Source organism: Aethalodelphis obliquidens, unplaced genomic scaffold, assembly GCF_003676395.1.
Source record: "Aethalodelphis obliquidens isolate GAN/ISIS:26980383/991018 unplaced genomic scaffold, ASM367639v1 scaffold31, whole genome shotgun sequence".
Lineage (NCBI taxonomy): Eukaryota > Metazoa > Chordata > Mammalia > Artiodactyla > Delphinidae > Aethalodelphis > Aethalodelphis obliquidens.
The window spans coordinates 11,409,202-11,433,374 of NW_020837975.1; the positions used below are offsets into that span (position 1 = coordinate 11,409,202).

The following is a 24,173-nucleotide window of genomic DNA, read 5'->3' on the forward strand; positions in this document are numbered from 1 at the left end:
ACTCTACACATCATCTCGAATAGCACAGCACTACACATGTTCTAGACAGTAAATAAATATATAATTGATTAAAGAATAATGTTTTATTGCCAAAGTCTTGGCAATACTCTGCATGTGTGTGCACGTGTGCTTGTGTGTGTGAGAGAGGGAGAGGTAGAAAGACAGACAAAGAGAGAGAGAAGACCTCTATTCCCCTGCTGGCAGAGCGATAGGGCTGTGTTCTTGGCGTCGCAAGCAGCAGGATACATTTTGTCATAAAAACAGTGCTAAACGTGGTGATTAGATTATATAATTCCTTTATTTTTCAGCTTTTCAGTCATTTTTCTACCCTATTTATTCTGACTCCCTGTACATCTTGTTAAAAACAAGACAACAGGCTCCAAATGGAGTCACTTATGCTAAACCCCACATCACCAAATGGAGACTTAATTACAGTTTTGGCTCCTCCAGAAATGGAGTCTTAAACCAGTCAATCAAGAATCGCCTGGTGGGCACTAGACAGACAATCTGCCTGACAGACCCCTGACGTGCCCCAAAGGAAAGCGACCTTATCATAACCAAGCTGCCTTTTGCCAGTATAACTTCCTTGTTCCCACTGCCTTCTGCCTGCAAAAGTCTTTCATTTTGTACAGCCCCTCAGAGCTCCTTGCTGTCTGCTAGATTGGATGCTGCTTGATTCACGAATGGTTGCATAAAGACAGTAAGATCTTTAAAGTATACTCAGTCGAATATTTTTTTTTAAACAATCTCCAAAACCCCAGTTAAACAAATATTCCTGCCAACTCTACATATTTTTTCCTTGCTTTCCTGTTTTCAAGTCTTTGCTCATATTAATCTTTAAACCTGGAATTTATATAATGTTCTTCCCTCCATCTTTGAATATCCAAACTCTATCAATCCTTCGAGGCCTAACTTCCATGTTGCTTGCTCTGTAATGTCTTTCCTGATCTACTGATTAAAACTCTTCCCTTCTCTTTTGAATTCCTGTAGTAGCATGTCTTGTAGCTCCTGCTTATAGCACTTGTTATTTTATTCTCTGCTCTTTGGGTACTAAACCAGGCCCCAACATTTAAGTTAAGCTCCCAGAGCCAGAGAGCGTTTCTCAGTTCACCTCAGTCCTCGGTCAACACTACCCTGGGCCCCTCCTTGCGTATATGGAGGATTCAACAAATTCTCCCTCAGTGAGTAAGAGAAAAGATTCTGGAGCCTCCAGGCCATGGCTTTCAGGTCACTTTTTAAATGCCAGTGACGTCACCTGTGAGGAGTGGATTCTGTTAGCATCTCAAACCGTTAAAGAAAGTGGTGAGTCATGAGGGACTTCTGGAATATTGACTGGTTCCGGTAACTATTTGGAATGTGCAGCCAGAGAACTAAAACAGAAAAAAACAAAACAAAACCCACAACAAGACAGCAACAACAAAAACCCCAAACTATAATACTCCTTCTATTTTAAAGAGACCAATATGAATGACTTTGCAAACTGTGGGATTGAACAATCCCTGTCATTATTCCCATAAAACTGAAACAGACATTTAACCTCCAAAACAACAAAAGGCCCTGAAGCCCCTAACCTCCCTCTGTCTTGGCGGGCACCTCATGCAACGACTGGGGGTGGGGTTCTCTGGGGAACCACGAGTTGGGTTTCATTTTCTTTTCATACAAGAAATTTGAAAGAAGTCATTTTTAGCCTAAAGTGGGGGTGAATAGAAAAAGGGGGAGGGTTACTGAAGAGGAAACAGTTCCACAACAGTCTCAGAGTGGAAGATGGTCAAATTTACTTGCTTTCCGCATTAAGACAGGGATGGTTAATAGAATCTGACAACACCTACATAAGGCAGTAGTACTTTCCATCCAAACAACGTGCTTATTAACTTTTTGCATTTGGTATAGTTTACACAAGCCTCTTGTATATAAAATAGTGCATGAATATAAGCCTAATCACCTACTAAGATGTTAAACACTGCAACAAACTATCCCATTACCTGTTGCTTTGCAGCACTGATTCACCCACAGCAATTTTCACTCTAACTGTAGTTTTGCCAAAATAAAATCAATCCCCCATCAATCCCTCCTCCAAATGGTTAGATTATTATCAGCCCATTTGTGAGCCTATTCCTACTTAAAGTCATTGCTAGAACTATATCCAATGACAGTGAAAACAACTCAAAAACCCTTTCCGCTATAAGGCTTTTCTCCAAAACTCTTTTACCTCATTTGTACTTGGACTTTGCAAACAATTTCCATTATTTTCTCAGTGATTTTCTATTCAAGTGAACTTAGTTCATCCTCAAACAAAACTACAGTCTGTCTCAATAGCAATATCAAGGGACAAAAAGAGTTACTGAAAAAGTTAACTATAATCATGAGTTAGGAGAGAGATTATGAGATACTATGGGAAGAATAATTATGAGAAGGGAGATGGTGTGGGCAAGAAAAAATAGAAATAGAAAAGGTCTGGCATACAGCAAGGGGCTGGGCAGTGATATCAGAGGCCATTTCTGCACAGGCACAATGGTGTGTGTCTTTGGAAAAGGCCAGTAAAGAGAGTTCCTTCCATCAAGAGCATGCGGTTCTAATACAGGAACTGATTGTGACATTTCATTTCGGCAGAGACGCCAGTGCTGTGTTCTCTAGAGTCAATGATGCCAATTGTCGCTGGGCCATGGGAGGCACCATTTCTCACCTCTGTGAAGAGCCTCACCAGCCACCCAGAGACCTGGGGACCAATCCTCACCCTTACCCGCCATAGCCAACTAGTCACCAATCCTTGCTCACACTACCTCCTGGAGTGTTTTTGATCTCCCACCTCTCTCTCATCATCTCCATCCTCTGGCTGGGACTACTGGACTGCAACAGCCTCCTAAAGGGTCATCCTGTCCTGCGCCCTCTGCCAATCTGTTCTACGCATGTCACTCAACCTGTCTTCCCAGGCTCCCACTCCCCGGATCCCACCACACCTGCCTTTTCCACTTCATAAAATGCTCCTTTCCACCACAAAGGCCTTGGAAGCTATTGAAGTGATTCCTTCTGCTTGCAATGTTCCTTCCAGCCACACCCCTACTCTCATGGCCCTTTTGGATCTTCCTGGTCTTAACCTGAGGTAGAGCCTCCCTGGTGTGTGCTCCCCAGTCATACAGAGGTGTACTTTTGCAATTAATTGTTCAAGGCTCTCTTCCCTGTTAGTCTGTACGTGCTCTGAAGTCAGGGACTGTGCTGGTCCGTGCACGTCCTCATCTATAATATGGGGTAAAACAAGAACTTATAGAATAAGGATTAGATGAGTTCATTCAGGTAGCAAACTTTGAATAGTACCTGGTACATACAACGACTATGTAAAGCTCTAGCCATATGATAATAATCGGCACAGTACCTAGAACAAAGTGTGAACTCAATAAATATATATTGAATGAATAAAGGAATGAAAAATATGATGGTTGGACTAATGAATTCACCAAAGCAGAGGACCTCTTTTCTTCCAACCAGCTGTTACCCATAAGAGAGTATAGAAATACTGTACGGAAAACGATCACAGAGAAGAATGATTGCTTTTCCCTGTCTACAGCCAACACGATCAATGGTAAAAATAGCATTTTTGTTTCCTGGGATTTTGAATTTATCCTACTGTGTTGCTAAAGAAATATTCACAGCAAGGAGATTTGGAATTAAGAGATAAAGGAATATAACATCACAAAATACACTTCCAGGCTTCTCAGTCTTGTCTTTATTAACTAAACAGTGTCCTTCTTAATGAACACCATACTCTTTCATTATTCCCAAGCTAGAGCCTTTAGAAAACCACACACGTCAGGTTGTCCATCCCAACAAATGTTTACATGGAAAATTTCAACCTACGTTGCCAAAAGGGAAGCTCTTCACCCCTTTGTTCTAGTACATTCCATACTTCAGATTCCTCAGTGTCTTCAGGAGAAAGGCATTCGTCACATAACTATACATCATGTTCTACTGGTCTAGTAGAAAGAGTAACATACACAAACCAATCTGGGCTTCTAGCATGGCTCTGTGGTTGCTCTTGTGGCAGTACCGACACACTTATCAAAGGCTACACTTGGGGAAGGTGCCTCAGTGTTAGTCTGACCCTGTCAATCCTATTATCTGACAAAATTGTGTGTATTTATTGTCCTTTAAGGCAGACTGTGATCTTATTTTAAAATTATTTTGCTGCAGATAGCTCCTTTAGATTTAGAAATAAACACTGTTTCATCACATTAGTGATGATCATTCTTTCCCTCCTCTATTGGAGGAACGTTTCTGTTCCTTTCTCTAGAGTTAACTTTTCTGCTGTTGTCCTGGACCCTCTATTTCAGCCTCTGTGACAACCCACACTTTGTGTTTTCAGTTCAGTCATCAACTTTAGAAACTGGCATTTAAGAGATTTGCTAGTTATAAAAAATTAATTCTAACAAATAAATTGTGAGAGCCTTTGTCCTTGCACATTTAAAGCTAAAGGATGCTACACTGCATTCCATTATGGAGAATGAATATTTCTTTTAGGATGGATACACTTTACTTGGGGTTTTGTGTTATTGCTGCTGCAGCTGCTTCTACTACAACTTCAAAACTTCAAGAAATGTAATATTAAAAAGGATAAGACTTACGATGAATATAATAATAAAATTATAATCATTTACATGTTTGTTTACTTTTTATATGGATATATAATTTGACAGCCTATGTTTTCTATTCACAGTTATATAGTTTATGTATATAAATAAATATAACTGACCTGTTTTTCCGTGGAGCAAACTGGATCTGTACTGAGAAGTGCTGGAGTCCGGGGCCTGAGTGGGAGCTGAGGGTGGCAACATCCTCGGACCTTCCGGGTTCCCAGGTGGGAAGGGGGAGCTCTGGGAGCGTCTCAGTTCACTTCTGTCCATGCTGGAGAAGTGGAGCGCATCCTGAGCTTTCTTCTTTTCCTTCTTTAACATAGTTACCAAAATATCTAAAACTTGACTTAAGGATTTAGTGATTCATGCTAGATTATAATGATCAAAACACTCATTTTCAAATGAGATTAATATTCCCAATAATATTTGCTATTTGTCATGCAGTAAAGATGGACTAAAGAAAGACTTCACCTTCCTGAGGTCCCTGATACAGTGATGGATCATTTTGGGAGGCTGCTGGGCTTTCAATACGGCACCATTACCATCATATGAAAAATTAGCAAACCCAAAGGTCTTTAAAATCTTCTGAGTTTAAACTAATTCGGACTTAAAACTTTTATGAAAGGGTTTATGAAAAGGAAAATGAACACCAGGTAGTAGTAGACAGTGGAGCTACGTCTCCACCTGTGAGTAAATAGGACTTTAATGCAGGAAGCTGCTCTGGAGGCAGCAGGATGGGGAGGGAGGGAGGACGCCAGAGCCCCCCCCCCCCCCCCCCCCCCGCAGTTGGCAGGTCAGGCGAGTCAGTTCTGGTGGCCAGAGCACCCCCATGTCCAACACATGCTTCTTTAGTGTATATTCAAATGGGGCTTCAAGTCACTTTCTTAAAAAGTCTCCAATGTTTGGTCCCTCTAATTTCACCGAAAAGAGGTGAATTATTGGTAAAGATATATCATTTTAAAATGCCAATTTTGTGGGCCATTTAGATCTATTAGGAGCACTGATTCTGAGTGATAAAATCACTCCTTTCTACCTACTTCACTGTTCTTTCAGGTTCAAGATGTCAAGAACTCTAAGGGGTTCTGCCATCATGAAGAGAAAAGACGATACTCCCTCTTGAGAATCTCAGAACTCTACCTGCATGTGCAGTGAGATGAATTCAAGGCTTTCACCAGCCCTAGAGATGGCTTCATTAAAACAGGAGTCTGAGGAAACACAAAGGTGGCGTGGGAGGGAAGACTGCTACGTAGAAAGGAGTGGAGGGGGGGCATCCAGGTACACTCGTCCTTGCACAGGTAACATGGAATGCACTTGACTTCCATCCTCCGCCTCAGCTTTGACCTCACCTTTTTGGTGATTTCTGGAAGCACTATCAGTTTTTCTCTCACATGCCCTGACATGGCCTCCATTCTTTGCCTCAAAAAAGCTTGTATTTACCAAAGGTGTTCACAACTTCTGTGGTGTCTAGGCATTGGTTCTGTCCAGCTCCCCTACTCCGCTGTGTGGGGATGATTAGCAAGACCATCATACACTTTCACTGTTTCGTGCACGGCCATGGCAACGTCCTTTCCTTCACTCAGTCCACGATACTCATTGGAGCTTATACCGTGTGCCAGGCAGTACGGTATTCTAGGCACAGAGATAGAAAGATGAAAAGGCAGACTGGTTTCTTGCTCTCATGAAGCAGATGTCCTACCGGAGAAAGACAGATCTCTCTCTCTCTCTCTCTCTCTCTCTCTCTCTCTCTCTCTCACACACACACACACACACACACACAAGACATTAGAGGGTAAAGTGCCAGAATGCTTATTTTTAAAAAGTCAAGAGTGACTGAGTGGCCGCTCTCCACTGGGTGCTCAAGAAAGGTTCAAGCCTCAAGAAAGGCTTTTTAAAAAGTGACATTTAAGCTGAGATCTGAATGACAACAAGAACCAGACAGAGGGAGGGCATCTAAGCAGAGGAAGTGGTGAGTGCCGAAACGCTAAGGAGAAATGAGCTGGGCGGTGGTTCCCAAGCAGGGGCTATTTCACCACCCACGGGACACTTGGCCACGTCTAGAGATATTTTGGATTGTCCTTCTGGAGTGGGGGGTAGGTGCTGCTACTCGTGTCCAGTGGGTAGAAGCCAGAGATGCCACCCAACACCCTCCACTGCCCGGGACAGCCCCAGTGGCAGCAGTGCTGAGGTCGAGAAACCGGGTGTTAGCAGAACGACAGGAAGGCCGCTGTGACCGCAGCCTAACATGTACAGGGTGGGGGAGGAAGACACGAAGCCAGGGGCTGGGCAGGGGCAAGACCACGTGTGGCCGCCTAATCCGGAGGAGGGAGTGGGAATGTCGCTCTACGTATAATGGGCAGTCCCTCGACGGTCTTCATCTGATTTACATTCATAAAGGCCACAGTAGAGATGCAGCTTCTCTGCTGCCTCCCTTCCTCTCACCTCTCCTTTGTCTTGCCCCCCTTCCCACTACCGTTTCACTTGGGCCTTCACTCATGCCAAGTGCAGGGCTGGGGACTAAGTGTCACCTTGTTATGTGTTTTGTGAAGGGATGTCTGAACTTTATTCAGACTGATAATGTCACTGAAATGACACCATTTTCCCTCCCTTTCCAAGAACATTCCATGCTGCTCACTCATTTTGTTTGCAGTACTATCTTTTCTTGAGCTCAAGTATTATCCCTTTTTCTCCTATTCTAAGCCGTATCTTTCTCACTCCTCCTATCACTGTCCTGGGCTTCTTGGTTCTACCAAAAAAGATATGAAAATATTCTCCAACCTGACTGTGAGATACTATGAAATTTCAGGAGCCTTTCTTGGTCATTAGCCCTTGATAAATGTAAGCTTTGTGACGAGTACATCTTAGATGCTCTTTTTCCTTCTTCTGAGTCTGCCCACTGTCCGTGGGGTCCTATCTTCCACGACATAACACTCTACGGCACTCAGAGCACTTGCCATAAGGCAGCTTACCGACTTTGCTTGGCACTGTGACGATGGCGAGAACCAGCTTCACCGGGTAGTTACAGAGATAACGGGTGAGGAGCTAGGACGTCAACCTGGGTGTGAACTTTAAGTTTAGGGCTCTTTTCACCATGCCTCCCACACACCCTCACTTGCAAATATGAGTCTCAGAAGGCGGGGACCCTGCTGGAGTTGTTCACAGTCAGTAAAGAATCTGGTGCAGCCCCACATGGACAGCGGTACCTGGATTTACCAGTGAAGAATGATGTATGTCTCTCTCTCACTCCCTTCTCAAAATAAACATATATGAACAAGCCTAGACTGTTCCCTCTCTGTCATATCTCATTTCATTCCTCCCATACACACAGACATTCATAAGCCCAGAAGGGGATTAAGGAGTTGGTAGGAGTATTTAGGGGAGATGATCCTAAACTAGGATCAAGGCCAGGAAAAGAAGCAGAGCTCAGACTGGGGCTGGGGCCAGGACTGAGGTCTAGGCTGGGACCATCCCTGGAGATGGATAGGGTAGGAGAGAGGAAAAGGAATGCAAGGGTGACAACACTGTGGGCAGGGCTCAGAGACAGGGGCTGGTGTGGGAGTGTAACGCACAGTCCAATCTACTGTTACTGGCCGGATAATAAGGCAGCTCAAACTCACTTGAATCAGACATCCAGGGTCTGCTAATGCTCAACTAAAATTAGAGACTGAAGTCAATCAGGCAGAATGCCCACCTCGTATTTGGTTTGGTTTTACCTCTTTATTACTGGATTTCCTTCATGTAGGCTATTTTTAGAAATTTTGCATAATAGCTAAAGCTAAAATGCCTTTTAGTAATTTTTAAGAAAGGAACAAAAATATTTGCTCATAAAGAACTGACTAAAGTCGTTGCTTGTGCATGTGTAAAGCCTGCAAATGGAATGAAAATGTCACATCTTTTGCAAGAAGCTTGAAAGATAAAATAAGAAACAATAGTGAAGAAATGCTGGGGAGACCTGAGGTCTAACCGCCCAATAGGGGCTTTTTAGCAGCAATCACCTGGTCTGTAAGAGAGGCAGCTCTCATGGGCTGCTAACCATTTTCAGCACCCAGTACGTGCTGTCTCCTAGAGCCGTAAGATGTCTATCCTCAACACTCATCTACACATTTGTAAGTGGAACTCAAAGCAATAGATCTGGCTTTTAAGTAAAAAGTTACATTGAAATCAATCTCTGCTCTTCATAAGCTAAATACCATTTGTCATTTCTCAGCCATCATTTGAGCTTCACCCACACACCAGCCACAGATTCTGGGCCATAACGAGGCTATGGTCAGCCCAGTGTCTGGTCAGCTAGCTAAAGATAACCAGCTAACTTTACTGGCTCAGGACTAAAACAGAAAGAGCACTGCGGAGTAGTCAAAAAATATACTAAAAGAAATTTAATGTTGAGACATGGTGTAAGAAAGCTTTTCAATAAACTGAAATATCTCCCATAATAGTAACTATATCTGGCTAAAAACAAAGTAATTTTTTTTTCTTTTATAGCAACCCTGGTTTTGACTAGTTCCTACCACGTGTTTGCCGAAGGGATATTTTACTTCTAAGTGGAAAGAAGCAACGTGAGCTGGAATCTGGGTGGGGAGCTGGGGTGTGTGGTTAGGGGAAGACGGCTAAGTGTTCCCCGCTTCAAGCCAGTAGAAGAAGACTTTCTCATCACTTCAGAAAGGATACTGATTTCATTGTCCCTCTGCTGTAGAATATCTCGTAGCTTTTTATATTCTTCCTCTTTTAATGGTTCTTGACTGTTTTGATCTTTGATTTCAGAGGAGGCTATGCTTGTTCCATGGATGTTCTTGTCATTCAATAGTTTCTGAAAGATGAAACAAGAGCTTAGCATCCATACCTCAACTCCAAATGTCTTTGTTTCTTTGATTCTTCTCGCCTTTACCAATGCCTTGCACAGATCAGGCGTGTGTGTCCTCCTCTGACTCCCTGACTTGCACTGCAGTTGCCTTTGCTTGAATGTGTCTTTCTCCTCCTCCTGCCTGTCTTCTTTCTGTCCTGCTTCCCCATTCCCCTCCCCCTTACCTTATCTCTGCTTCCCTAAACCAGGGAATTCCTGCTCAAACATGATCTCCTCTTGAACACTTTCCCTTTCTCCATAACCCCATACCACTAATTCACACTTTCTAAAAAAACACTTATCATGTATTCTAATTATTCTTTACATATGTGTCTTCTCCGTGACTTACTCATTCAACTTTGCCTTCCCTATGCCTGGTCCAGAGCCGACTCACAACAAACGTCTGTTATCTTAATGAAATATGCCAAATTACAAGTCAGGAAGAAGTGGAGGTTAACGATATTGCCACCGTGTCATCATGAAAGGAAAACCTAAGGCTGAAGCTGCTGCAGAAAAATGAAGGACACAATTCTTTTGCTATAGCTTCAAAATAAGTAGGTTTTGAACACAGAACTATTCTGTGTAGAAGGTAGAGATTCCTGGCAAAAGCTTTAGAAGCCCATGGTCTGAGCTTACTCATTGGGAAGTAAGATACAACCTCTGAAGAAATTCAGTGATGCTCTCAGCATTGATTCGAAGATCATACTGTTCTAGACATGGGAAGCTAGGTCCTAAACATTTCAAGAGTTGGTCAACTAGGAAAGCTTTATTACAGTTTGAACATGGCAGACAGTGGCTTCTACTAGTGGAAATGTTTAAGTTTACCTTTAAATAATGGAAACAGTGATGAATTTTACGCATATCAGCGCCAACCTCTAGTTTACTCTCTGGATGCTGGTCTTCCAAAAAGGATGTTATTCGCTTTTCCAGCCTAAAAAATACATAAGGTATGAGAACCAACTATGACCTTGAAACTTTAGAAATTCTAATGGCATTACTTTGATGGTTAACATTTGAAGTACAGGATATTGTTCTCACTTCCTTATGAAAATATGGTTATCTGATTTGACTATAAACCTTAAGGGGGAGGAAAGAAATTGACAACGTGAAATCTGGAAATGATGCAATTATTTGACTAATTTCCAATGACTTTGCACATGCAGCTTTCAATACAAGAATCATTTGATTTCTACAAAATATGCATTCTACCCAAGCTGACTTTCTATGTATGCCCCTGTGCCTAGCTGCAACATTGCTACAGAGAGTAATGAATAAGTTTTTGTTTCAATTAGTTTCATTAAAAATTCATGCTACTCACACTATTTACAATAGCCAGGTCATGGAAGCAACCTAAATGCCCATTGACAGACGAATGGATAAAGAAGATGTGGTATATATATACAATGGAATATTACTCAGCCATACAAAGGAATGAAATTGGGTCATTTGTAGAGACGTGGATGGACCTTGAGACTGTCATACAGAGTGAAGTAAGTCAGAAAGAGTAAAACAAATATCGTATATTAATGCATATATGTGGAACCTAGAAAAATGGTACAGATGAACCGGTCTGCAGGGCAGAAATAAGAGACACAGATGTAGAGAACAAACGTATGGACACCAAGGGGGGAAAGAGGCGGGTGTGTGTGGGTGTGATGAATTGGGAGATTGGGATTGACATATATACACTAATATGTATAAAACAGATAACTAATAAGAACTTGCTGTATAAAAAATAAAATAAAATTCAAAAAAAAAATTCATGCTACTTGGCCTGAGCTGGGACCTCAGTGATGCTCCAAAGCCTTTTAATCATTCCTGGTTGACATACAGTGTTCACAGTGGCTCTTCCAAATCCTTCCACAGCCTGAAGCCCGCCACTACTCTTTCACTCTCCATCAATAATGCAGCTTCTCACTAGACTGAGAAAGTCAAAGCCATTCAAGGGGGCTCCTTCGGCTTCCTTTTCCTTCACCTCCCAGGGTCTCTGTCTTACTACTCAGGCCCTCTTCCCTCTTTTAAATATTTTGGATACTACCCTTCCTCCTTCTCATGGCCAATCTCTCTCCTAGGCTCTCTTCAGGCTCCTGTCAGGGTTACCTGATTAATTCCTCCTTATCACCTCTCCATGCTGACTCTTTCCCCTCTGCTTACAATGATTTTCACGATTTTCCTATTCTAAAACAAAGAAAAATAGAAAACAAACACCTGCCTTTGGAGGGAACATCCACCCCTTCATGAAGTCCTGGTTTAGTTAGTGGCATCATGTGTGCTTATATTGTCTACATGGCATTCTAGGGTCTGCACAGCACCTTGGCTCCTCTATTAGTTTATGAGCACGATGGGGCAATTCTTTTTTTTTTCTTATTAAAGTATAGTTGATGTACTACATTGTATGTTACAGGTGTACAATATAGCGATTCACAATTTTTAAAGGTAATGCTCCATTTATAGTTATTATAAAATATTGGCTATATTCCCTGTGTTGTACAATATATCCTTGTAGCTTATTTTATACAGAATAGTTTGTACCTCTTTTTTTTTTTTTTTTTTGGCGGTACGCGGGCCTCTCACTGTTGTGGCCTCTCCCGTTGCAGAGCACAGGCTCCGGATGCGCCAGCTCAGCGGCCATGGCTCACGGGCCCAGCCCCTCCGCGGCATGTGGGATATTCCCAGACCGGGGCATGAACCCGTATCCTCTGCATCGGCAGGCGGACTCTCAGGGAAGAGAGTCTTCCTTGCGACACCAGGGAAGCCCAGTTTGTACCTCTTAATCCCCTAGCCCTATGATTCCCATCCCCGCTTCCCTTTCCCCACTGGTAACCACTAGTTTGTTCTCTGTATATGTGAATCTGCTTCTTTTTTGTTATATTCACTGGTTGGTTGTATTTTTTAGATTTCACATATAAGTGGAATCATAAAGTATTTGTCTTTTTGTGAGTACATATATATGTGCTAGTATGTTTATTCAGGCTATTTTTATCAAGTTATCTAGGAGGAAAGATTTTTAAAAATAATTTAGATTAAATAATATATATTTCTTTTCCAATAACCCTAAAGAATGGAGAAAAGGTAAAAAAATCTGATTCCCCAAAACTTTGTTATCACTTGTGTTCTTGTTTCGAAGGAGGTGAGGCATTTTGATGGCTGGGATATTCAATTTTTTTTTATTTTTTTATTTTTTAACATCTTTATTGGAGTATAATTGCTTTACAATATTGTGTTAGTTTCTGCTGTATAACAAAGTGAATCAGCTATGTGCATACATATATCCCCATATCCCTCCCTCTTGTGTCTCCTTCCCACCCTCCCTATCCCACCCCTCTGGTTGGTCACAAAGCACCAAGCTGATCTCCCTGTGCTATGCAGCTGCTTCCCACTATCTATTTTACATTTGGTAGTGTATATATGTCAATGCTACTCTCTCACTTCGTCCTAGCTTACCCTTCCCCCTCCCTGTGTCCTCAAGTCCATTCTCTACATATGCGTCTTTATTCCTGTCCTGCCCCTAGGTTCATCAGAACCCTTTTTTTTTTTTTTTTTAGGTTCCATATATATGTGTTAGCATATGGTATTTGTTTTTCTCTTTCTGACTTACTTCACTCTGTATGACAGACTCTAGGTCCATCCACCTCACTACAAATAACTCAATTTCATTTCTTTTTATGGCTAATATTCCATTGTATATATGTGCCACATCTTTATATATTCATTTGTGATGGACACTTAGGTTGCTTCCATGTCCTGGCTATTGTAAACAGTGCTACAATGAACATTGTGGTACATGTCTCTCTCTCCCTGTTTTTTTTTTTTTTTTACATACAGCAGGTTCTTATTAGTTATCTATTTTATACATATTACTACATATATGTCAATCCCAATCTCCCAATTCATCCCACCCCCACCCCAACCCCCGCTTCCCCCACTTGGTGTCCATACGTTAGTTCTCTACATCTGTGTCTCTATTTCTGCCTTGCAAAGCAGTTCATCTATACCATTTTTCTAGATTCCACATATATGCATTAATATACAATATTTGTTTTTCTCTTTCTAACTTACTTCACTCTGTATGACAGTCTCTAGGTCCATCCATGTCTCTACAAATGACCCAATTTCATTCCTTTCTTTGGCTGAGTAATATTCCATTTTATACATGTCCCACATCTTCTTTATCAATTCATTTGTCAATGGGCATTTAGGTTGCTTCCATGACCTGGCTATTGTAAATAGTGCTGCAATGAACATTGTGGTACATGACTGTTTTTGAATTATGCTTTTTTCAGGGTATATGCCCAGTAGTGGTATTGCTGAGTCGTACAGTAGTTCTATTTTTAGTTTTTAAGGAACCTCCATACTGTTCTCTACAGTGGCTGTATCAATTTACATTCCCATGAACAGTGCAAGAGGGTTCCCTTTTCTCCACACCCTCCCCAGCATTTATTGTTTGTAGATTTTTGATGATGGCCATTCTGACCGGTGTGAGGTGATACCTCATTGTGGTTTTGATTTGCATTTTGCTAATATTTAGTGATGTTGAGCTTCCTTTTATGTGTTTGTTGGTAATTTGTATATTTTCTTTGGAGAAATGTCTATTTAGGTCTTCTGCCCATTTTTGGATTGGTATGGAAACACAAAAGACCCTGAATAGCCAAAGCAATCTTGAGAAAGAAAAACAGAGCTGGAGGAATCAGGCTCCCGGACTTCAGACTATACTACAAAGCTACAGTAATCAAGACAGTATGGTACTGCACAAAAACAGAAATATAGATGAATAGAACAGAATAGAAAGCCCAGAGATAAACCCACGCACATATGGTCACCTTATCTTTGACAAAGGAGACAAGAATATACAATGGAGAAAAGACAGCCTCTTCAATAAGTGGTGCTGGGAAAACTGGACAGCTACATGCAAAAGAACGAAATTAGAGCACTCCCTAACACCACACACAAAAATAAACTCAAAATGGATTAAATTCCTAAATGTAAGGTCAGACACTATAAAACTCTTAGAGGAAAATATAGGCAGAACACTCTATGACAGAAATCATAGCAAGATCCTTTTTGATCCACCTCCTAGAGTAATGGAAATAAAAACAAAAATAAACAAATGGGACCTAATGAAACTTCAAAGCTTTTGCACAGCAAAGGAAACCAAAAGCAAGATGAAAAAAGAACCCTCAGGATGGGAGAAAATCTTTGCAAATGAAGCAATTGACAAAGGATTAATCTCCAAAATATACAAGCAGCTCATGCAGGTCAATATCATGGGGCAATTCTTAACTCTTATTCCTCCGTGTGTTCCCTCTCCCCCACTCTGTATCTAGAGCATCAATATAGAATCAATGGAAATGATTCCCTCTATGTTGGGATAAGACTCTTGATAAGGAAGGTGTAAGAATGGCAATCAGTATCTATTATGCTAACTATCATCATACAGCAGAAGTCTATCTTCCTCACATTGTTTTGAAAATATCTGCACACCTTCAGCATCAGTTTAAATGGTACACATTTTCTTTTCACTATTACTATCAGCCCACTCAAATAAGATGTAATGATTTCCTTCACATAGCAGCTTTAGATTTAATTCTTATCTCTTCCTACAATCTGTGACACGTGACAGCTGATGCTTCCAAGTATGAGACAATTTGTATTGTAATTTTTAAGGAGCTTCTTCAGGTGGAGGGATACTTATTTGCATTATTTGCAATGTTTCCTTCTAAAATAGGGTTTCAAACCATCAGACACACAGAGAGATTAGTTTCTGATACAAAAATTTTTAATGTTTTTTTAAAACATTTTTTTAAAAATGTAAAGTATTATAAAAATAGATGTTTATGAAAAGAATTCCAAATAACACAGATGTGAATAAATTAAACACTCCCCTCCCCACCTCCATTCTCATCTTCTTTATTTTCAATACTTTGGATAATCCATTATTAACAGTTCCTCTAACTCTTAACGAAGCAGATACTTATATTCTTATGTACATTTGTAGATTTTGTTTGTTTATACAAAAATGAGATCACACTTTGAATAGAGTTCTGTATCATTATTTTTCTAAACAACTTACCACCAATAATATTCCATGTCAGTACATATATAATAGAACTATTTCAATTTAAAATATATATATATTTATTTTATTTATTTTCTTTATTTCTTGGCTGCATTGGGTCTTAGTTGTGGCACATGGGATCTTCGTTGCAGCAAGTGGGATCTTTTTGTTACAGTGCGCGGTCTCTTTGTTGCAGCGCTTGGGCTTCTCTCTAGTTGTGGTGTGCAGGTGTTCTCTCTCTGGTTGTGGCGCTAGGGCTCCAGAGTGCGTGGGCTCTGCAGTTTGTGGCATGCAGGCTCTCTCGTTGAGGCTCATGAGCTCAATAGCTGTGGCACATGGACTTAGTTGCCCTGCAGCATGTGGGATCTTAGTTCCCCAATCAGGGATCGAACTGGCATCCCCTGCATTGAAAGGAGGTGGGTTCCTTACCACTGGACCACCAGGGAAGCCCCAGAACTATTTTATTTTTAATGGCTGTATAGTATTCCACAGTATGGGTGTCCTGAGCCTCTCATGATGGACATTGAGGTAACATATTCATAGTTGCTACTTTCCTCTGTCACCCATGAGGAAGCCTGGATGTACAGTTGTCAATTAATGAAGCTTCAAAAAATTGTAATGTGTATCTATTTGTATTTTCCCTGAATACTTAACAAAAATTCTGGAACTTTGAAAATTACCATTAGTTCTAGGATATACCCATCCTCTGGAGTAAAAGCATTTTTTGGTTTCCAGTGTCCCTAACAATTCAAATAGCTAATACTAGGTTAGAAGCAATGGTTAATCAATTCTTCCGTCTGGCTTTTTCTTTAGAAAATTATTTCTCCTGTGTAGTTTGATCATAAAGTAAATATTTTAGGAAACGTCCCACGAAGCAGGGCTGAAGTGGCCTCCTAGTTCACAAGAAAGCATTGTAAGACACAGGCCTGCTGATTAGCTGAGTGGCCACTCACAGATCACTCAATCTCACTGGACTTTGGCCGTGCCATCAAGACTCTCGTCCTGCACAATAATAGTATTGGATACAAGGAGGACCAGGGATGTAATCCAAAGAAATGGTGAAGAAGTTCTGCCTAAATGAAAGAACTGGATTGCTTTACCCATTCTGAGACTCGACTAGTCTGATACAAAACTAAGAATGAAAATCAGGTCTTTTGACGTGCAATTTTTTTCTCAGTGCTTGAGATGACAGAGCCTCTTTAGATAAGAGAAAAATGCCTGGTCTTTCTTTCATACATTAAATGATTTATTGTTGAATTCATTTTCTTATCAACCAAGGAGTTGGTCTAATAATTAAAGTACAGAAAAATGCCTAATTCAGATGTTTCCGATGTACTCCTCTCACAGTTAAGAGTGAACAATTGACCCCAAATTCCCTGCATTTTCCTATCTCCCAAAATAGTTCCCAAGTTCATACCTAGTCACTGCTCCCACTGAGGGGTCTCCCAGCTGCCAGAATTCTGCTGGCCAGTGAAGAACTCTTTGTAGAAAAGGGTCTCCAAGGAGGTCAAGTGAGTACGATAAAGTCTGTTCTTTATGAGAAGCCCAAGTAAACAAGAAACTTTACTTATTCTCTAGTTTTTCCAGGAGAAAAGAAGTAAAAGAATCCTACTGAAGAAGTAAAAATAAACATATGCCATTCAGTTCTAGTTCATATGGACAAGAAAGATGGTAGATAATCTACATGTGTCTGAACACATAACTTGACTGGTAGGTGTTTGGTGACTATACCTATTTGCACCAAATTGACTGCTGATGAGCTAGCTCTGACAACCTGTAGCCTAGTTCAGCAATTCCACTGAACTATAAATTTTGATGCCTGACCACACCATAAGAATTGACCGTAATTCCTAACATGTGCCTTCCCCCCTCAAGACCACCATACTCCTCCCTTTTTGCTCCCAATATTTCTTGCCAAAGAAATGAAATTTTGTCTGTAGCCATATTTTTGTGGAAATTTAGGTTTAGTAGTGTGAATAAAAAGGGAAAGCAAGTTAATTGTTGTTAACAATAGCAAATATTACTTGGGCAAGCAGTAAATGCTAGCTACTAGTCTGTACCACTTAAATACATCATTTCCTTAATTTGCACAACAACTAGATGAGCTAAGTACTACTATTGTCCTTATATCATAGACGAAGGAACTGAAGTACAGAGAGGTTATATATCTTGCCCAAGGTCATACAGCTAGCAAACAGCAGAGCTGGGATTCAAACTTGGGGAGGCTGACTTCAGAGTCCAAGGTTTAAGCACTATGCTTACCATACTGTAGCAAAGTTACTAAATTTATTTGAACATCATGCTGGGCAATGCATTTCTAAAAGGGAATGCCATACCTTCCAGAATTCTTTGAGGAGGTAAATAGTTGAATAGACAAGAGGGAAATAACTGGGTAGCAGTTGCTTGGATCTTAATAAGGCCACTGATCAGCATGATTTATAACAGCAAAAGAAGTAGGAAAAGAATCAGAATGTCCCACGTTAGGAAATTAAATAAATTATGGCCTAGTTATGTACATAGTTAAGCAACTGTTTAAAATGGTGGTGAAGAGGTATACTTACTGACATTAAAATATTCATGATATATTATGATAGGTTAATAATGAATCCCTTTACAAGGATTCTGCAAGTACCCTGCAATACATCCAAAAAGACAGAAGACAAGAGACAAGAAAGGAAGGAAGGAAGGAAAGAAGGAAGGAAGCAAAATCCTGAGATTTTTGCCCCGTTGCCTTTGGCTCAAGAACGTTTATTATCTCCTTGTGAGAATAAAGACTAGTGATCCAAGCTAAACTTGTTCTTCTGCAATATTTTTATGACTATGTTCTATTCAACTGTTTGTTAAATGAAGTTCATTGTTTATACACTGAGCATGATTATGACGTTCTCACTATTCTAAAATAATCTTTGTTTGTAAAAAAAAAATTATTAACATGCTCCTGTCAGCATTAGCATATCAAAATGGGCTAGAAACCATATCTCTATGTCACTGGTTGTGGGAAAGCTGGGAGAAAAGAGTAATGGGCATTAGTAAGAGGAGCATACCTAAACTGGGGTATGGAAACCCTGGCTGGTTCTAAACTCCTGGGACAGCTATGGGAGGTGAGCCCCAGGGAATAACTGGGGGACAAGGGTAGCAGAAGTGTCCTACAACACAGTATTCCAGGGAATTTACGAAAAACAGTGTTAGGGAGTGCAAAACACCAGGATCTTGTCCTCTGATACTGAGCTGGAAAGAGTGAGGTGGATAAAAGATACCCCACTTGGTGGGTCAGGGCTGTTTGGTGGTAGAATCATGGAAATGCCTGGTATCCCTGCACTGATGGTTCATCTGGCTTCTCACTGGTTCTGAGAGAGGAATAGGAGGTTCATTCTAAAGGGCTAGAAACGAGAGCTGATTGAAAAACTTAACTAGTACTAATTATACCAACAAGTATCAAAATCTGCCCGACCTCTACCAGTCATTTTGCCACTAAGCATTGCACCAGCAAGGATAGGCTGTCCCCGACAGCCTAAGCAATGGGGTTGCTGACAAACTAAAGTTACATATCAACATAAGCAAAGATATTTTTTAAAAAGCTGGAAAGCAATGATAAAGATAGAAGGAAACCTGGTAACTCTTAACTTCTAGGAATATAACTAAATAGGAAGAATGAGATAATAGTTATACAATTAAAAATATTGATCACTGTAGGTAAAGAAGGTGGCTGAACAATTAGGCTGAATGATCTCAACTGTCAACTAATTAATCAGCTTCTGTGGGTCACAAATTTCTCATCCGTAAAAATGTGCCAAATAACATCATCTCTAAACTCTTTAAGCTCTATGAAATAAGGTAATACAAGGAACAAAGAGAGGGTATTTATTGTCTGGCCCATTAATGCCTTGCTATTCTTAGTGTGAAAAATAATAGGCCAACCTCAGATGCATCACCTGGGAGGCTTGCAGAAATGTAGACTCGCAGGCCCCATCCTAGACCTGCTGAACCTGCACTTAAACAACATTCCCGGGTGATTCGTGTGTGCACTAATGTTTAAGAAGCGTTACAACAAGGCAACTTGTTGTTGAACTTTGAGTCATGTATATATACACAGTTTTTGGCCCTGGAAACCAAAAAAAGAAGTAACTTGAAACGTTAAGTGAACGAGTAACAACATCCCTTGATGGTCAACTATGTCCTGGCTACTGTGCTAGCAACCTTACATGTTTTCTTGTTTAAGTGGGAAAAGAATTAAACAGAATATTATAGTCTGGTTCTCTTTATAACTGGCTTCCCCTAGTTATTTTATTATTACTTTTATTGAACATCCATTACATGTCAGGCACTCTCACATGTATTGTTATTTATCTGTACCATAAACCTAAAAATTATTTTCCCTCTTTCATAGATGAGGACAGAAGCACTCATAGAAACAAAGTAACTTGCATACTGTTACAAGTTAGGAAACTGAAACACTGGGATTTAAAAACTGGTCTTTTGAATCAGGAACCCTCAGGGACCCTCACTCTTTCCACACATATCACAAAGCCTCTCAATCAAGTCAGAAAAATGTCTTCCATTTGCCATAATCCCTAATATACTAAATTTGTGTTTTCAATTCAGAACTTCCCTACAGACTTCCCTGGTGGCACAGTGGTTGGGAGTCCGCCTGCCGATGCAGGGGATACGGGTTCGTGCCCCAGTCCGGGAGGATCCCGCGTGCCGCGGAGCGGCTGGGCCCGTGAGCCATGGCCGCTGAGCCTGTGCGTCCGGAGCCTGTGCTCCGCAACGGGAGAGGCCACAATGGTGGGAGGCCCGCGTACCGCAAAAAAAAAAAAGTAAAGATGCAAACAACAAGGGCAATGAGATCATCAAATAAACGTTGTGTCTTGCATTTCAAAGAAAATAATGTTTAACAAGATGCAACAGTGGGGGCTCTTGAGACCCAATGGTGGGGGGTGAAGGAAAGCCTTATTTTGACGTTACTAACATGACAAGCTTCTTTTATAGGGTATGGCCCTTTAAAACATACAGTGTTGGAAAAGCACATAATTTATAAAAGTTCAGATAAGAACAATAAATTCACAATTTATGGTTAACTACAATCCACAGGACATGAAAAACTGAAGGCTGAGATTGTGCCAACAGGACTACAACCAAAGGAAACGATACAAATATTTTTCGGGGTCATTAGTTTCATGTTTGTTTTTTGTTAGATTCTGCTGAAAGAACTATTCCCAATTGGCTTAAAGGTGGTTACTTCAAGATCTTTTTTTTTTCTTTTAGAATTCTCTGGTCTATGACAAGTATTATATACATTTATATGATCCCCAAGCCCTAACCAGTAAGTGAAAGACATGGACCCTCATGTGCAAAGAACTGAGTTCACTGTCAGCCACTTTGTTGGAATGAGCTCTTTTTAATAGCAGTAGGGGCCAGGAAGTTCCTGGTTTGGGTGATACAGAGGAAATTCCTATACAGAGTTTACTGTCAACATTTCTCTTAGTAACACATATTCCCTTTACCTCCACCAAGCAGTTATATGGCGCCTCAAAGGCAAAGCTGCACAACTGCTTGATACTTTCAGTGTTTTGAAATAGCAAACACAAAACATCCAAATCAAAACCCAGACTGGTGTGCCTCTTTAACAGTGAAGATATAGCCTATTTATAGGAAAATACATTCCTGGCCATACTTCAATTTATGGAATTTAAAAACACTATTTTAAAATAATTTTTAAGTAAAATAAAATAACTTTAAAGACACTAAAAAAAACTTTTAAAAATGCAATGATGAAGGCTTTTGAAAAGTTATAAAAATTGATTTTGTCAATTCATATTTTCATGTATCCAATTTATTAAAGGCATATATATATATCTTGATATGACCAAACGTTTTAACTTCAGTAGACACAGAAAGGTTCAGTGTTTAGAAAAAATGTAAATAAGAGATTAAAATAATATAATCAATCCCTAGCTATTAATAACTGCCTCTTTAAATTCTACATGTATCTTTTTTTTTGAATTTTTTATTTTATTTATTTTTTTATACAGCAGGTTCTTATTAGTCATCAATTTTATATGCATCAGGGGATACATGTCAATCCCAATCGTCCAATTCATCACACCACCAACCCCAACCCCCATGGCTTTCCCCCCTTGGTGTCCATATGTTTGTTCTCTTACATCTGTGTCTCAACTTCTGCCCTGCAAACCGGTTCATCTGTACCATTTCTCAAGGTTCCACATACATACATTAATATATGTTTTTTGTTTTTCTCTTTCTCTTTCTGACTTACGTCACTCTGTATTGCAGTCTCTAGCTCTTTCTACGTCTCAACAAATGACCCAATTTTGTTCCTTTTTATGGCTGAGTAATATTCCATTGTATATATGTACCACAACTTCTTTATCCATTCATCTGTCGATGGGCATTTAGGTTGCTTCCATGACCTGGCTATTGTAAATAGTGCTGCAATGAACATTGGGGTGTATGTGTCTTTTTAAATTATGGTTTTCTCTGGGTATATGCCCAGTAGTGGGATTGCTGTATCATATGGTAATTCTATTTTCAGTTTTTTAAGAAAACTCCATACTGTTCTCCATAGTGGCTGTATCAATTTACATTCCCACCAACAGTGCAAGAGGGTTCCCTTTTCTCCATACCCTCTCCAGCATTTGTTGTTTGTAGATTTTCTGATGATGCCCATTCTAACTGTGTGAGGTGATACATCATTGTAGTTTTGATTTGCATTTCCTTAATAATTATTGATGCTGAGCAGCTTTTCATGTGCTTCTTGGCCATCTTTGGAGATGTCTTCTTTGGAGAAATGTCTATTTAGGTCTTCTGTCCATTTTTGGATTGGGGTGTTTGTTTCTTTAATATTAAGTTTCATAAGCTGTTTATATATTTTGGAGATTAATCCTTTGTCCACTGATTCATTTGCAAATATTTTCTGCCATTCTGAGGTTTGTCTTTTCGTCTTGTTTATGCTTTCCTTTGCTGTGCAAAAGCTTTGAAGTTTCATTAGGTCCCATTTGTTTACGTTTGTTTTTATTTCCAGTACTCTAGGAGGTGGATTGAAAAAGATCTTGCTGTGATTTATGTCAAAGAGTGTTCTTCCTATGTTCCCCTCTAAGAGTTTTATAGTGTCCGGTCTTACATTTAGGTCTGGAATTCATTTTGTTTATTTTTGTGCATGGTGTTACAGAGTGTTCTGATTTCATTCTTTTACATGTAGCTGTCCAGTTTTCCCAGCACCACTTATTGAAGAGACTGTCTTTTCTCCAATGTATATCCTTGCCTCTTTTGTCATAGACTAGTTAACCATAGGTGCGTGGGTTTATTTCTGGGCTTTCTATCTTGTTCCATTGATTGATTTTTCTGTTTTGTGCCAGTACAATATTGTCTTGATTACTGTAGCTTTGTAGTATAGTCTGAAGTCAGGGAGTCTGATTCCTACAGCTCCGTTTTTTCCCCTCAAGTTTGCTTTGGCTATTCGGGGTCTTTTGTGTCTCCATACAAATTTTAAGATTTTTTGTTCTAGTTCCATAAAAAATGCCATTGGTAATTTGATACGGATTGCACTGAATCTGTAGATTGCTTTGGGTAGTATAGTCATTTTCACAATATTGATTCTTACAATCCACATTCATGGTATATCTCTACATTTGTTTGTGTCATGTTTGATTACTTTCATCAGTGTCTTATAGTTTTCTGAGTTCAGGTCTTTTACCTCCTTAGGTAGGTTTATTCCTAGGTATTTTATTCTTTTTGTTGCAGTGGTAAATGGGAGTGTTTCCTTAATTTCTCTTCCAGATTTTTCATTATTAGTGTATAGGAATGCAAGAGATTTCTGTGCATTAATTTTGTATCCTGCAACTTTACCAAATTCATTGATTAGGCTAGTCGTTTTCTGGTGGCATCTTTAGGATTCTCTATGTATAGTATCATGTCATCTGCAAACACTGACAGTTTTACTTCTTCTTTTCCAATTTGTATTCTTTTTATTTCTTTTTCTTCTCTGATTGCCATGGCTAGGACTTCAAAAACTATGTTTAATAATAGTGGTGAGACTGGACATCCTCGTCTTGTTCCTTATCTTAGAGGAAATGCTTTCAGTTTTTCACCATTGAGAATGATGTTTGCTGTGGGTTTGTCGTATATGGCCTTTATTATGTATAGGTAGGTTCCCTCTATGCCCACTTTCTGGAGAGTTTTTATCATAAATGGGTGTTGAATTTTGTCAAAAGCTTTTTCTGCATCTATTGAGATGATCATATGGTTTTTATTCTTCAATTTGTTAATATGGTGTGTCACATTGATTGATTTGCCTATATTGAAGAATCCTTGCATCCCTGGGATAAATCCCACTTGATCATGGTGTACGATCCTTTTAATGTGTTGTTGGATTCTGTTTGCTAGTATTTTGTTGAGGAATTTTGCATCTATATTCATCAGTGATATTGATCTGTAATTTTCTTTTTTTGTAGTATCTTTGTCTGGTTTTGGTATCAGGGTGATGGTGGCCTCACAGAATGAGTTTGGGAATGTTCCTTCCTCTGCAATTTTTTGGAAGAGTTTGAGAAGGATGGGTGTTAGCTCTTCTCTAAATGTTTCATAGAATTCACCTGTGAAGCCATCTGGTCCTGGACTTTTCTTCGTTGGAAGATTTTTA

The 24,173-nt window shown here is 39.9% G+C and overlaps 1 protein-coding gene across 1 annotated transcript in view; it reads right to left on the bottom strand.

Moving 5' to 3' along the window:
• Window positions 1-24,173, bottom strand: part of KIF6 (kinesin family member 6) — a 387,990-nt gene that overhangs the window by 182,189 nt on the left and 181,628 nt on the right. Inside the window, exons 11-13 of the mRNA XM_027127150.1 lie at window positions 10,288-10,393; window positions 9,291-9,429; window positions 4,745-4,960 (exon numbers count right to left, since the gene is read on the bottom strand). Of these exons, the coding sequence (XP_026982951.1) occupies window positions 4,745-4,960; window positions 9,291-9,429; window positions 10,288-10,393 (461 nt within the window). The remainder of the gene's footprint in view (window positions 1-4,744; window positions 4,961-9,290; window positions 9,430-10,287; window positions 10,394-24,173) is intronic.